The sequence below is a fragment of the Anabrus simplex genome, chromosome 14, assembly GCF_040414725.1.
Source record: "Anabrus simplex isolate iqAnaSimp1 chromosome 14, ASM4041472v1, whole genome shotgun sequence".
In the NCBI taxonomy this organism is placed as follows: domain Eukaryota; kingdom Metazoa; phylum Arthropoda; class Insecta; order Orthoptera; family Tettigoniidae; genus Anabrus; species Anabrus simplex.
Window position 1 is genome coordinate 96,918,947 of NC_090278.1, and position 16,580 is coordinate 96,935,526.

The window sequence follows — 16,580 nt, forward strand, 5'->3', positions numbered from 1 at the left end:
CCGGATTCTCAGCTACTGGGAAAATAGGAAGACCAAGTCACCATGGTTGATGGAAGTGGATAAAGATCTACAGGAACTGGTAATAATAGAAGGAAACTTAAAGGATCGGACAACACTCAGGAAGATACTTAAACATAAGGAGTTCCAGGACAGACTACCAACGAAGAAGACTGGCGCCCTCTGGACAAAGGAGAGGAAGGAGCAACACAGCCTGAGGATGCGCAACTACTGGGCAAACATCAAGGCCCATTCCAAAATGTAATAGTTTAATGTCGTGGTCCTTAGCTGGCCTATACGAAACAAGAAGAATTTCAATGTGCTCAGGTACAAAGCCTCAAGGTGGTAGATTTACTGGCAAGTAAAACAACAACTACGAGGCAGAATTACGTCACCTCGGCGTCTCCGAAAACTTGAAAGTAGTTATTCGACCATAAAATTAATAATATATTATTTATTTCATAGGGTTCACTTGCAGATCTTCAAATTACACACAGCACACATCTCACTGCAACCACTGCAGAAACGCATCCTTCTACACAGAGTTCGTATCATGAAAGACATTTGGTCGTAAAACCGGGCCAAATCCACTCCCTAGGTCTCGCAAGGCAAATACTGGCAGGATTGGAAGACTACAAGGGTTGACTAAGTGAGGTCCAATTGAAAGGTGACAGTGGTGAAGCTGGTAGAAGTACGTGGAAGCTATGTCAGGCATAGTTAGGAGACCCACGATCTCAAGTTTACAGCCCAGGGTTACCCCTTTCAGTGGCCTTTTACGGCAGGCAGAGGATGGCGTAGTAACCTACGCCCCAACCAACGGCCATATCTTCTTTTTGTTGCGCTGGTACTCTTAGAAGGTAAAAAAAATTACAGCAATAAATAACAAAAAACATAACACCTAAAAACTACAGCAAGAAGAAAATTTACAAATTACAGCACATTTCAAAGGCAGGGGTATCTTTCTCTACACGTGTGAATTTCTCATTGAACTACTCTACGTGTAATAACCAAACCACAACAATGAATCACTTAGAGACAGGCAAAATGGCAGGTAACCTCTCTCTCAAAAACTGGAAGTGGGAATGAAATGAAACATGTCTTTCTGTAGTGCACGATTTTAATGTTAAGTGTATGATGCCAAAGTATCCTTCTTACCATATTTCACGGCATAATCGTCCCCACCGTGTAATCGTCGCATCCTTTATTTTCAATACAAAAATCGGACTTTAAACCTTTAATTACATAATCGTCGCACATCCAAATTTTGTTCACTAATCTGGTTAAAAGGTAAATGGAACTGCAACGTAAGTTGCACATGAATGCGCAATTTAAATACGTGTATGGTTTATGGGCAATTTGGCAACACAGTCACGTTTGCGACATGTTGCACAACGTATAAATAAATAATACCGGTATATGTACGACGCATGGCTTACAGGTAGACTATCGGCAGTTTGACAAAGTGGTCGCGAGACAGTGTACTATTTATTCACCACCTACATATTATGAGTTCCCATTTGAAATACGTAAGGCTGTAAGTTATCGCTTATCGGCAACGTCGCCAGGAAATACCGGCTAGGTAGGTTGAATGGACCTCGAACCAGCCCTCAGATACAGGTAAAATTCCCTGACCCGGCCGTGAATTGAACCCGAGGCCTCCGTGTAAGAGGCAAGCACGCTACCCCTACACCATGGGGCCGGCTCCTGTGTTATTGCGCACCAAGTGAAATCCAAGACGATAACGCAAATTTCCACGGAATTATTCAGCCGAATTATTTATGATGTCTCATACGTCATAAGTGTCCGGGCATGGGATGAAAACTTTTATCCAAGCAGTCAAGATAATTATTATCCAATGCTATTAAAGTTTTATTTTATAAACTCGTCAGTAATGTAATGTAAAATCATCAATAACTGGGAAGAAATATTAACCTAATTACCGTATGTTTAAAAGAAATTGAAAAAAATGAATGTTTGTTACTGACGTCTCGGAATACAGTCAACAACTATACAGTAGATCTACACCGCGCTAGCTAGAGCTCTGGTTTGCGAGCTTTGCGCAAGCGCAGTAGTGTGTCGCAACCAACGAGCTAAACTGATAAATTGTTGCATGCTTCCTTGCTGCCTAACAGTATTGGCTGCTCTGGAATGGACAGATCACAGATGCTTTTATTTGTTTCAGATTTACGTGATTACTGTAGACATGTGTGCGTGAGAATTTAAGTTTTTAATTTGTGTTTTGGGTGTTTGCAGAAATAATTTGTTTTAATAGTGAACAATTACGGAAAGTCATTTATATCGCAAAACATTAACGTGTGAAGCATTTATAAGCGATTATGGGTAAATATAGAAACTATTCTGCGGGCTTCAAGCTAAGCGTAATTGCCTTCGCTGAACAGCACGGGAACAGAGCTGCAGAAAGAAAATTTTCTGTGAGTGAAAAGTTGGTGTGTGACTGGCGGAAAGTAAAAAACAAGCTAAAAAGCACAAACCCTTCTAGACGCGCGTTTAGAGGTCCTAAAACAGGGAAGTTTCCTATAATTGACGAAGAAGTGTTTAGGTACGTCAGTGAAATACGTAACAATGGCTGCAGTGTATCATATGAAATGTTACAAATTAAGGGACAGGAGGTAGCGCGCAAACACAACATACCGGTAACTCAGTTTAAGGCGACTCGTGGGTGGATTAAGGGGTTAATGCGACGACACAATCTGTCAGTGCGAAGGAGAACAACACTAAGCCAAAAGTTGCCAGCTGATTACACGGACAAGATTGTAAATTTTCACCGATTTGTCATACGTTTGCGCAAGGAAACTTCGTACTTGCTTTCTCAAATCGGTAATGCCGATCAGACTCCAATCTTTTTTGATATGCCTCGCAACAGCACTATTGCGCTAAAAGGATCACGGAGTGTATTAATGAAAACCAGCGGCAGTGAGAAGTTGCGATGCACGGCAATGCTAGCCATTACAGCTGACGGGAGAAAGTTGCCGCCTTACATCATTTTCAAGAGGAAAACGATGCCTAAGAATATACAGTTTCCCCGTGGAATTCATGTACGAGTTCAACCAAAGGGTTGGATGGACGTAGAACTCATGCTGGACTGGGTTAAAACTGTGTGGAATAGAAGACCTGGTGCACTACTAAAACAACCAGCTCTGCTTGTTTTAGATAGTTTCCGAGGTCACCTCGTGAACGAAGTGAAGCAAATTCTCACTACAAATAAGACACGACAGATAGTCATTCCTGGTGGCCTAATATCTGCTTTGCAGCCACTAGATGTATGTGTTAATAAACCCTTTAAAGACCACTTACATCGATTTTACAACGAGTGGATGATGAGTGGCGATCAGCAATTGACGCCCGCTGGAAATATGAGGCGTCCACCCTTGGACTTGTTATGCTCGTGGGTGAAGAAGAGTTGGGATCTTATACCACCTGAACTAGTCTCCAAGAGCTTCAAAAGGAATGGGATTTCGAATGCATTAGACAGTTCCGAAGATGACGCAGTGTGGCAGGGAGACGAAGAATCTGATACTGGTATTAACAGAGGCGAGGACGGCGCATCAGATAGCGAAACCTGCGATAGCGACACCGAAGATTTGGAATAAATTGCGTACCGGTAAGTCTGCACTTCACAACAAAGCGATAATTTTTTGCAAGTGTAATATTTTAACTTTAATACTCAAATTAATGACAATTAACTTAATACGTTCATTTTTATTTTCAGGTTGGAAAAAACGTTCGCCGAATTGTTGCGAAAAATTATGAATTTTGTTTTAGACTATTTTAATTATTTTGATGTATAAACGCGAGTATTACGTGCATCTTAAATTTGTATCAAATACAATTTAGTTATAAATACATTTGAGTAATACAAATACTTAAAAGAAATAAGTTTCATAATGATAGATCCGTATTGAACTGTGATTACAATAGAGTAAAATAATATATTATTATTGGTCCACCTTTTCAATACAAAATGAAAATTACATAGGGACTAGTTTCGACCTAGTAATAGGTCATCATCAGCCTGCGTAACTGGTTAAATGAAACATTTCCAGAGAAATGGATTGGTGGTGGAGGTCCAATGTTCCAACGTTCCCCAGACATAATCCACTAGATTTTTATTTGTGGGGATACTTAAAAGGAACATGTTTATAGTACTCCACCCATGGATGTACAAGACTTAATAGCTTGCGTGCATGCTGCATCGGCAATGGCGGATGCAGATGTGTTGCGTAGGGTCTGGCAAAGTATGCTCCAGCGAGTGGCAAAGTGTTTGCAAATGCAAGGTGGTCACTTTGAACATCTGCTGTGAAGTGAACGTTGCTCGAAAGTGTACGTACTAGCTCTGTGAACATAAGACTGGACGTCACACGTACACTATGGAATTATTATGCGTAGCATAATGGGCAATGCAGTGTAGCCTACCTACTGTACTGAACTGTGTTTCCTTGTTCCACATTAGAGACGATGTTATTGTATCCACTATTATGTTCTACGTATTGGTTTTATTTGTGCCATGAACGAAACAAAGTGGCCGTTTACATCTGCAAGACGTTCCTGTTATGTTTGAATGTTTAAATTAAGGTAACTGTAACGGTAAGACAGAACATAGTTTATTGCTTGGCGGAGGTGTACTTTTATACAATTTGAAACATTAACTGGGGGGGGGAATGGCACTAACGCGACGAACATCGGCGCGTCCGCACAACCGGCATTTATGGCATTACCTCGTCTCACCGAGCTAATGAGACAGCTCGGCATAGCTCCGAGTTCATGCGACCTGTGCTTGACCATGCTGCACGCCATTACAGCATTGCCAGAGCCTCGTTTCTTAACTTGCATTTCTATTAAACCTATTGGTGGGACTAGGTTTTGCAAGATAAACTTTTGATATGGATGTTGATTCCCATAGGGAACCTGAAATATTTGCTAGATTAGACGAATATATGGCCCAATTCAAGACCAGAATGGTTGGAGGATAAGGACAAATGCTGAAATACAGAACATATTAGATATAGTTAGATTTATTAAGGCACAGAAACTGTGATGGCTTGGCGATGTGGAAAGAATGGAGGAAGATCAAATGCCAAGAAAAGTAGTTAAATCCCGAATAGATAAAAGACAGCGACAAGGAAGACTCCATAATAGATGGAGCAATGAAGGTGAAGCCGACCTGAGGGCAATGAATATCTGCCCATGGAGACCAGCTGCTCAGGATCGAAGTAGATAGCAGACTATCATAGAAGAGGCCAAGGCTCACACAGGGCTGTAGCGCCGGATAAGTAAGCAAGTAAATTTATAATACCAACATAAATGGTTCTTTATTGGACATTATAAATTTTCCAGCTAACTCATTCCTGGTTTATAATGTCCAATAAAGGACCATTTATGTTGGTATTATAAATTTACTCATTCGGACAAATATCTCAGGTTCCCTATGGGATCCAACATCCATATCATTTGATGGGCAAGCAGGCATCAATGTTTTGGTAATGAGACAAAGTCTCTCAGAGCATTGGCACTCCCGGAGGCTCCAAGTAGCCTACACAGTGGCCTCCACGGTATGCACTAGCCAGCGTCTTGGTGGGTGTGCTATGTACCAACTGATGAGCCAAACATAGCACACGGGGGCAAAACGCTAGCAACCAGGAATGAGTTAGCTGGAAAATTTATAATGTCCAATAAAAGATCATTTATGTTGGTATTAAGATAAACTTTTGTCGTGAATTTCAACGAGGAACCACATGCCGACCTCCACGTGTGGCATTTTCTGTTCACCTTGTATAATGCTTTATTTTGCTTTAAATAAATAGTTTTAAAATATGTAACGGTTGAATTAATAAACGCGGGCAAAGCCGCGGGTACATGCTACTATTAAAATTCCTGCAACATGGTCTTTGTCTTGTATACATATATTTTAGCTATCACATAATTCGTTTTATTTTATTTTGGCTGACGATGACCACTAAGTCCCTGAAACTAGTTGCAAGACTGATTTAATATTATTTACTAGATATATTGTATTGAAAAGGTCAACTCTCTTGTCAATTTATTTCTTATAATTGCACTTTAATACGCAACACAAATGAAATTTATAGCTTATAATTGTATAAGCTTGACGAATTCAATATCAGGATTTAACTCGATGAGTGCTACGCCCGCCTATAGACGGGCTGACGGGGCCGGTCCACAAGTGCTATGTCCATCTATAGACGGTGCGCGAGAATTTAAATTTTTTTTTAGTTTCCCGGTTCACTTTCGAGTGCGAATTTGACCTCTGACATGCTCTGCCATCTGTTGGGCATTATGTAGAACTAAGTGATCCGAGTTTACAGCTTCGGAAAATAACTTACAGAGCTTTTTGTAGAAGTCTGTGGAGTTCGTCTGATGTAAACAAACATGGCGGAACAACAATTTAGTTCCTCTTGCAGCGATGTTATTTCGGATCACAGAATCTTTCAGTTGTTACCCACAGCGGAAAGTGATGGAGATAATCATTTTAAGGAACTGTTAAGCTATTTTGAAAGTGAGAGTGATAGAATGCCAAAAATACTGTGAGAGAGAAACAGAACCTCCTTCTAAACGAAAGAAGAAAAATACGGCGAGTACAAAAGCTATTTTATCGCCAATTTCATGACGGATGGATTACTTTTCTTCAGAGTTTCAGGTAACTGACAGGCTGTGAGGGCCAAGTAGTATTTGATGACAACCCAAAAATCATTGATTTTTAAACTTTTGTGCCAGTGGAGTTGGTGCAGATAGTTGAACAAGTCGGCATCACAAACAACCAGTAGAAAACATTTAACTATCACCACATTCCAGGTTGGGAAAGTATTTTAATATATCAACTTATATACTTCTAAGAAGTTACATGTGTTAGTTGCCTACAGATTTTAGGAAATATTTTCGGCTGTTTACTCTATATAAATATAATGCACGCAATGGACACATAAGTGTAGGCTCTTTTCATTTGCATTTAGATTTATAAACCACCAGCATTTATAAACATTTTAAGCTAATCACCCCACTGGTAAGTTAAAATTTTTTTTACATTCGAATGAAAAAACTCAGCACAGAGATACCAAAGAGTCACTCAACACTTAAAAGGTTAAATGGATCACGCTCTTCAACCTATCTGTAGCTGCCACAGCTACTTCTCCGTGCTATGATTGCAGAAACACTTGCATGTCCTCAATAAGTGGTAACGAATGCCTGCTGCAATAACAAAGATGTGCGACGAGTGAGAGTTCCAGGTAGGAAATTCCAGGATAACAACAGAAGAGGGTTCAGTGCAGAAAACTAAGGTTTGTAAGCTGTTATCTTAGTAATGCGGAGTCACAGAAGTGTGATACAAGTTTTGTTTTGTTCGCCTAACAGATGAACAAATGAGGTGTCAATGAGTAATGCACAATTTAAGGTTCAATTTATAGGAATGTATAACTGGGACACCTTATTCCTAAGAATTACAGAGATCGATGTGGGGAGTTCCGGGTTGCATCAATGTTTACTCAAGCAACAGATAAGAAAATTTTTGGTTAGTTGGTTTATAGAACCTCTACATATGTACCAACTTTGGTTATAACATAGGATGCCAGGAATACATTCTCTCCAGCTCTCAGTAATAGACATACTGTATAACGTGAATAATGCTCCCTAATTCTGCAAACCAACATTCACAAAGGCACTACCGTGCAAGTTAACATTATATATGCACCAAAGTCAGAAGAAAAGTCATTATGCAATATTAAACGTCCAAATATTCACTGTTAAATCCAAAATCTTCAAAATATGCATTATGCATGACTTTTCTCTTAAAAAGGCCAAATCTTGCAAACAAGCAGAGAGAAAAAAAAAAACCGGTTATTTGGAATTGTTAAGCCATACAACGAATATTTGCAAAGTTTGAGAAGTGTAACTAGCTTATTTAAAAACATATTTGCATGGAAATCTGGGCTCGGCTGTCTTTATTTTGTTACATCCTTCTGAAGAAGTGCAGGAGATTACTAACAAGTTCAGTACAAGTCAAGCAACTGTTACTGAAACATGGTGTTCACTAAGTTTGATGCGACTTACCATGGAGAGCAGGTGTCTGACCGCGGCGCGGACTGCGGGGTTGCCGTGCTGGAGATAGCCGTGTATGCAGCTGGCAAGCGCTCCCGCCTTGCGTCCCGAGCAAGCGGTGACGATGTCCACGAGCCACTTGAGACGGAACATAGGCTCCAGCGCCCAAACCTGCAGCTTCCTGAGCGTGAGCGGCGACTCTACGGTCTCCTGGATCTGCTTCTGAACCTGTAAATAGCTTTCGTACGAGTCAAAGGCAGCACACAAAGAACACACATCCATTCTCATGTATGTATTATTTCTACTTTGACCACATGACCGGTTCTCCTTTCTAGTAATAAATGACAATGCAGAGATGGAGATAGTAGTGATGAAGGAATGATACAAGTTTTATTTGAAATTTAAGAGATTGGAAGTATTTTGTGGTAATATGAGACAGTAAAAAGTTGGACGATTATGTTTGTTGTTTAAAGGGGCCTAACAGCTAGGTCATCGCCCCCTAATGGTACCAAGTGCAACAAAATGAGACAATAATTAAAACTTAGAAATGTATCCACTGACTAGAAAATAAAACAAGTGATGATGGAAAAATGATTGTGAAACCAAAACAATCAGTAGATCACAATACCTTATTTTCTGGGACGATGCTTGTTGTCTAAAATCGAGGTCTCCGGCCCCCCACTGGTAAAGCAGAACCACGGTGTTCCTCACATAGGAGTACTAATCACAGGCCACGTATATTCTTGTTGCTCACATAGTGGTACTGATAATACGCAATGTACACCCACAGACAACACAGACCCACTGTGTTCCCCATATAGTCAGGTCACTCATAGGTAACGCAGACCCACTCTGAATACAGTGGAACCAACCCATTTCTGCGCAGCGCTCGCCATTTATTCCCGTCAGATACCAGTCTATGCAAGGGAGCACCCGCTCCCCTGCCACGGTGGTATTAATCACAGGCAACGCCCAGACCCATGGTGTTCTGCTCCTAGGTAACGTAGCCCCACAATCTTCCTCACAGGGTGGTACTAATCGCAAGTAACGTGGACCCGCAGTCTTTCTCACGTAGTGGACTAATCGCAACTAGTCTTATAGTTCTATCATCCCTTGGTCACCCCTTTTAGTCGCCTCACAACAGGCAGGGTATTCAGGGGCTAGTAGAAGGTTTAATGCTAATATTGCATGATGTGGTGTAGACACAGTAGTCCTAGAGTGTGCATTTGGTCCAAACAGTCATAGCCCTTCACAAATGATTTGTCAAAGTTTATATGACCACATCTGAAGATACAAGTTCAGCCCGTCAGACTGTTTAGACTGATTATTATTTCTTCAGCAATACACAGCCACAGTCAACTATTCACACACTTTTTACACGATACTGCAAGACTGAATAATTTGCAAGCAGCATCTACCAAACATACATATGTCGTGCGACATTGTTGTCAGCCTACCCGTCCCTCCACCACTTCTTCTGCTCCCAATATTTCATCTTTCCTCCTCTCTTTTCTACACTCTTCTTCTCCACTGGACCCCATCTTCCTATTTGTAGGTCTTCCTTATGGTCTCTTTCCCAGTAGTTTCTGTATGCATACTTCCTTTGTACACACTTTTCACACTGACATGACAGGTCTTACCATTTCTAGCTTCCTTGTTTCTATACTGTCCTGTTCTGTAATTTATCCTCCATTTTTGTGTTCCCCATGGGGTGCTACTGTATACCTGCTGCATAAGTCAATATCGGTACAAAATACAGAACACACTGAATCCCTCACACTCAGTAAAATCTCTTTCCAGTCTCCTCAGTTATCTTTCCAACCTATATTGGTTTTCCATTTACTTCAATCTTTCTCATCCTTTACTTTAATTGTGGTGGTGATTATTGTTTTAACAGGAAGTACAACTGAGCAACCATCCTCTAGATAACACTAATCAGAAAAGAAATGGAAGGGATCCGACACTTCGAAAAATGAAGGTATTGACCAAAGGAAGACAAGGGCCATGAAGGGCATAAAAAAGAAAGATTCCCTAGGCCTCGAGTGCTCTAATAACGTCGGGGTTGGAAAAGAACAAGAGTTGACCAAGGGACGTCGGACAGGCACAAGTGGAAGCAATGCTACGACTTGCGTGAGGGCCCTGCGGTCGCCAACCCATGCTACCAAGTTAAGAGCACCTTTTAGTAGCCTCTTATGACAAGCAGGAGATACCGCCCCCACCCACAGGGGTTATTTAATTTGTCACCCGATTCCATACGTAACTCATTCCTGCACTTCACCTATCACTGATGTCTGGAAACGCCTGCTTTATTTCGTCCATGGCTTGCCTACCACAAAGTCCCCTTTCTACATCAAATCATGGTCTTCACTATTACAAATCTGGCACAACCAGCAGTTCCAGGTAAGTTAGATATTTGTAGTTATGACTTTTTTCCTTATATGATTGCACTCCAAAAGCAAACGCAATGAAATGTCAAGGGTTATAAACTTGATATTCATGCAATAAAATGGGAAAAGAAAGAAGGAAGAATTGAGTTCTAGCATAAGAGCAGTTAATTTTCAAATATTCAGAACGAGCTGCTTACCTGAGCTTGAATCATAGCCACGAGTCTGTAATACTCGGTGAGTTCTGAGCGCAGGGCTGCCAGGAATCCCTTCTCCATGAGCCCCAGAGACACATCAGAAGTGTTACAAAACTGACGCAGTTGATTGTGGAGCCAGCCCAGTTCTGCCAATCTCAGCACCATGCGCCGGTGAGGTCTCGACAGTTTTATCTACACAGAGTTATAAGTAAATAGTTCAACTACTACTGGACAAAACACAGAGCATTATCAAAACAATCCAAGAACATTTTTGGTACAAATTTATACATCAAAAATAGGAGAACAGTGTAAACACATTTACAAGTCAAGTTGTAGAAAAAGGAACAGAAACCAGGACATACTAGAAAGGCTCTCTTCTCATCTATCGAAATCAAAGTTTATTATTACGATGCCTCACTCCAGTTCTAGACTGTATTCATCATCAGCATCATCATCATCATCTTCATTTCCTCGTTTCCAGCTTCCCGGGTCGGGTTGTGAATCAAGGACATCCATCACTGCCTGTCCCTCCACCACTCTTCTTTTTTAAATTCATCTTCTCGTCGTCGTCGTCCCCCCTCTCTATGCACTCCCACACTGAATCTGTCCACCTCTTTCGGGGGTCTTCCTGTTAACTTCTCTGGCCCTCTCTCTCCTCTCATTCTCATCATATGCCCATACCACTTTCACTGAAGGTGTTAGTTTAAGGAGAAGCATTATAACATGAAATCCTGCTGTGCTCCCTTTAGGTTTGATTGTAGCAGGAGTTTCCCTGGTCAACACAGAAAGTTGAATTCCAACACAACTCTAGTCAATTAGTGCCAACTCTCTCCTGCCAGAAATACACTACAACGCAGCAACTTGCCCCTTGAATATAAAAGACTCAACAAAAAAGTCTCGTCAGTTGATGTAATTCTGCAGACTTAAATATCAATATGCTTTTTTCATGTGCTTTCTCAACTTTTAACAGTTTACAACAGATCTTTTTAGTCAATTTTTTCATCTCTCAACATTTTAATTGTTTATGTCATTTTCTGTAATGTCCGCTTTCCTTAGCTGAAAATGTTCTTAAAAAATCAGAACAAAACATGTTCTATTATAATTAGACGATAAGACATTAAGCTACATTTATGTAAAATTCATAGAATAGCTCATGAATTAAGTACTAGAAGGTGGGATGATGGGCGATCGTCATGCCACTGACTGGCACTAAGGCTGGAACTCCATTTTCACTGGGTATTTAGCAGCGTGTTGCAAATATCTCATACCGAATCCTCTGTCCCTGCACTTCATCGAAGTAAAGAAATTTCTTTCAGTGTTCTATTGTGTCCAGTCAAGATGACTAAGGGTTGATACAAGTGCAATGGTCTATACTGAAATTCAACTCAAGAGCTTAGGAAAAGTATCGTTCCGCATGTGGGAACATCCCGTTCCCCCTTCCCGTCTCCATTCTCCATCTCCGCCTCAACCAGCTTATCATTAACGCCGTGCATATATCTGACAAGTACTTCATTCTGAAATAGGAAGCATCAAACGAAATCACTTTCTTTCACATAGCTGTACTTTGATTACGTACCATACCTATTTATTGCTTTATTGACCATGTAAAACCTACAGATTACCAACGAATACTGAGGCAAGAGAAGCAAGGTTTATTTTTATTTCATAATGCATTTTGTGTGAGGCACATGGAGACTTACAACATAAGTATACAATTCCGCTCTCGTGCAACGACTGTCAGTGGCAGTTTCTCACAGTTCAAAAAGCTGAAAAAACCACCTGTGAGTGGGATTGTAAAATACAACGTTTCCAGGAATGTTGTAAATATTGTAGTCTCGTCATTCAGAATGTAAAAAAGAACTCGTGATCCCCTCATGACAACATTTCTGCCGGTAGAGGGCGGTTACGAATATAAAGCAAAGTACAATTTATTATTATCGAAAACGCCAAGAATCCTATCCCCATACCATGTTAAGGTCCTTCCTGTTTTATTTACAGAAAGTGCTAAGCCGAACCATCGACCTTTCGCTGGAGACTTGATTTTGCGTGGAGTTTAAATTCCACGCGAGCGGCGTAAACACTGAACACAGAAATGCCGATCAGCTGCGCGGTGTTTTTCACCATGTCTTCTACAATCCACAGCGGATTCTCATCTCGTAGTCTACTGTGAACGTTTAAAACAATTTGGTTTAGATTTCCTACTTAATTTTTCTCCACTTTTGTTAGCTTTAAAGTATTTCACAGGGGACTCAAGCATCACAGCATCACACACGTCTTGCTCACAGCTGGCAGCCATTATGAATACTGAACATAGTGTTGCAGCCAGTATTGCCAACAGTTTTCTTGGATCCATCTTCAACGTCGCACATATGCAAACTTATCAGCAATGGAATGAACTCAAACAAAGCTTACTAAGTACACAGTGCAATAAGATATCAATATCATATTAAATTATTATTTTGCTACATACTCCACTGAGAACAATAACTATTCATAGCCATCTACGTATGAAATATAAGACTTGGTAACGAACCCCAATAACATACAACCTGTGATACATTTTCCATATTTATACAGGGAAAAAAATTTTAATTCGTCAAGTCAGTTCACCAGAATATCTAACCAAACTGAAGAAAGCTCCTGACTTCAGGAACAAGTAACAAACCTAGGGAACTATTTGGCCTGCGGAAGCCTTTTCACCGAACACAAGTCTGACTAACATCAAAGGGACCGCTAAGGTCTTCACTTGACTCTCAGTATAGTATAACTGGAAACAATTCTCTAACCCATGGGTAAATAATTGAAATATCCAGCTCGATGGCAATGATTTATTATTATTATTATTATTATCATTATTACTTGTGAGGTGTGGTTATGTAGTTTACATCTATTAGTATTATTTATGTAGTTATGTAGAGACGATTATTATTTGTGAGGTTATGTCATGAAACATCTGCTCTATGTATATGAATACGAGTTTAAGGTAAGAACACGTAATTAATGGTATGCAACTCAATATTACCTGTATATATGATGTATAAATCCAATGCAATATTGTGCAACACACTGTAAGATACAGAATAATGTATCTTTGGTACTAGAAAGTTATAGAAAAATCCACTCATTGTAAGGAGGTTATTGGAGACTCTCCAAATTACAAGAAAATATGTGTCATATTCTTCTAGAAGCTTGGCCAGGCAATGTATACAAAGAGGCAGTCTCGACTGTAGAGTTGAGTTGTTTTAACGAGAATGTGTGGAAGACTTGTTAGCCGAGTGCTTTAAGTCAAGTATGAATTTTGTTGGGTTGGTAGTTGGCTGACATGCATGTGATGTAGTCTTCTTATTCTTTGTAGTAGGCAGCTGTTCAAAATGGTGGTTTATTGATGTGTGTATAGTTTGTAAATAAAGTAGTGTACACAGCTGGTGGTGTGCAATTGAATCGTGAATTGCTAAATGGGCGGAAGTCCATATTGTGGCGGTTCTCACCTATACAGACCCCTTCTTTAGTGTTAAAAGGCATTAAATCTGGGACAATCGTGAGCTTATTCGGGGTAGTCAGTTCTTTCATGGAGTGTTAAAAGGTACTAAGTCCTGGATGTGTTTTTGTTTCTCCCTACATTGGGAAACAAAAAATGAAATTAAATGGCGTGTGGTTTTTAGTCCTGGGAGTGCCCGAAGACAAGTTCAGCTCGCCAGATGCAGGTCTTTTGATTTGACACCCGTAGGCGACCTGCGCGTCGTGATGAGGATGAAATGATGAAGACGACACATACACCCAGCCCCCGTGTCAGCAAAATTAACCACCGACTGTTAAAATTCCCAAACCTGCCAGGAATCGAACCCAGGACCCCTGTGATGAGGGGCCTGTTCCACGAATGAACTTTGCAACTTTTCACTTTGCACTTTTCAGTTCAGATTTTGTTCCACCATCACTTTTCAGATTTAGCTTGCAAAGTGAAAAGTTAGGAATCTTTTCACTTTTCAAGCCTGTTATGTTCCTCCATTGGTATAGAAATGCGAAGGGCAAAGAAATTAAGTGAAAAGTTTTCATAAATCTTGCAAAGAGATAATTCCCTTTTCATGTGTTAACAAGTATGTACACTAGTTTCTCAGCGTAGAATTTGGTCTAGTGATATAAACACGTTACGACGTGAGCTTTTGTTAGCATCAAGTGAGGACAGTGATGAAGAATCCAATAAGAGAACGTACAAAGACAGGATTAATTTTCATAACCTCACTTCGACGTAATTTCGCGAGCGATTTCGTATTACCCCAACACAGGCTGACTATATTCTTGACATGATCAGTCATTTATTGAAACATGCAACAAAAAGAAGTCAATTCCTTTCCGAAAAAGAACAAATTCTTATATGATTATATACATTGGTTAGTAAATGGTGCCCGACTACACAGTGCAGCAGCAACGCATGGGATATTAAGATCAATTATTTGCAGAACTGTTATCAAAGTCGTAGATGTTATAGTAAATGTAATATTTCCTAACAGTACATTGGCCTGATAATCCACTTAATATAGTGACCGGCAAATTTCCTTCTGTGTGTGGATGTGTTGACGGTGTATCATCATTTGAGAGGTTATCTTTAAAGTTGTCAAAAAAGGATGTCACATTTCCCCTTGACAACTTCCAGCACAGCCAGCTTCTTGTAATAACCTTCTTCCAATGATTAAAACTGTAACAGTACGACAATTATACCGCCAAGTTCGCCGCGAAAAGTAAAGCATTAAAACCATAGAGTATTAGGCCTATATGCTTCATATCCTGCACAAGAGACCGGGCATTCCTAGAGTATCAAATTCCTGAAGTCCAGGCTGGATTCATGAAAGGAAAAGGCACTCAAGAACAGATCTTAAGCCTAAGACAAATCATAGAAAAGGCTAGAGAATTCAATGCTCCGGTATACCTGAGCTTTATTAACTACCAAAAGGCCTTCGTTACTGCCAAATGGAACCATCTTTGGAAAATTTTGGATGACATGGGTTTGCCACTCCATTTGATTGATCTTAAGTCCTTGTATAAGGAAAATACAGCCACTGTGAAGATTCAAAACAAACAGTCTCAGCAGTTTCGTACAAGGGCTGCAGTTCGCCAGGGATGTATCTTGTCACCATTACTTTTCAATATCTATGGTGAATATGCAATGAGAACTGCATTAGATGGCTGGGACAAAGGGTTTTCCATTGGGGAATGCAAGATGAACAACTTGAGATTTGCTGATGACACCACCTTGATAGCATAATCTGAAGAGGAGTTGACAGAGCTGATCAAGACATTAGAGGAAGCAAGCTTAGAAATTGGATTACGCCTAAATCGACAGAAAACCGAAGTCATGATTGTTGATTGTAAGGACAACAACAGTCCACATACCAAACAGATTGGAGGGTGTGAAGTTGTACATCAGTATGTTATCTAGGCTCCTTACTATACAGTTCTGGTGGTTCCAAAGAAGAAATAAAGCGAAGAATTGAAATAGCAAAGGTAGCAATGATCAGTCTGCGGAAGATCTGGAAAGATAACATCACCATTACGACAAAAAAGAAGCTCGTTGAATCTCTAGTCTTCTCAGTCTTCTTGTATGGCGCAGAGACGTGGACCATCCTCAAAAGTGATCGTGAACGGATAGAAAGCTTTGAATTGTGGTGCTGGAGGAATATGTTAAGGATTCCTTGGACAGCTCATCGCACGAACACATCAATCCTGAACCAACTTCAGATAAAAGTTGGTCTATCGTGTAAGGTATCTTTGGACATACAATGCGCCGAGATGGTGTCTTCAAAAGCTGATTGTTGACGGCAAAGTCCAGGGAACCAGACAACGAGGACAAGTACCAACGCGATGGACTGACATGGTGAATGGCCCCCTAGCGTGTTCTCTCAGAGCAACCACATTGAAAGCTTTAGACAGGGAAGAA

The 16,580-nt window shown here is 40.4% G+C and overlaps 1 protein-coding gene across 4 annotated transcripts in view; it reads right to left on the reverse strand.

Annotated features, from left to right (window-relative positions):
* LOC136885605 (gamma-tubulin complex component 3) overlaps nucleotides 1-16,580 on the reverse strand; it is a 309,280-nt gene that overhangs the window by 65,676 nt on the left and 227,024 nt on the right. For all 4 annotated transcript variants that reach the window (XM_067158277.2, XM_067158278.2, XM_067158280.2 and 1 more), the window contains 2 exons: nucleotides 10,652-10,840; nucleotides 8,080-8,295 (listed from right to left, as the gene is read on the reverse strand). In XM_067158277.2, the coding sequence (XP_067014378.2) occupies nucleotides 8,080-8,295; nucleotides 10,652-10,840 (405 nt within the window). The remainder of the gene's footprint in view (nucleotides 1-8,079; nucleotides 8,296-10,651; nucleotides 10,841-16,580) is intronic.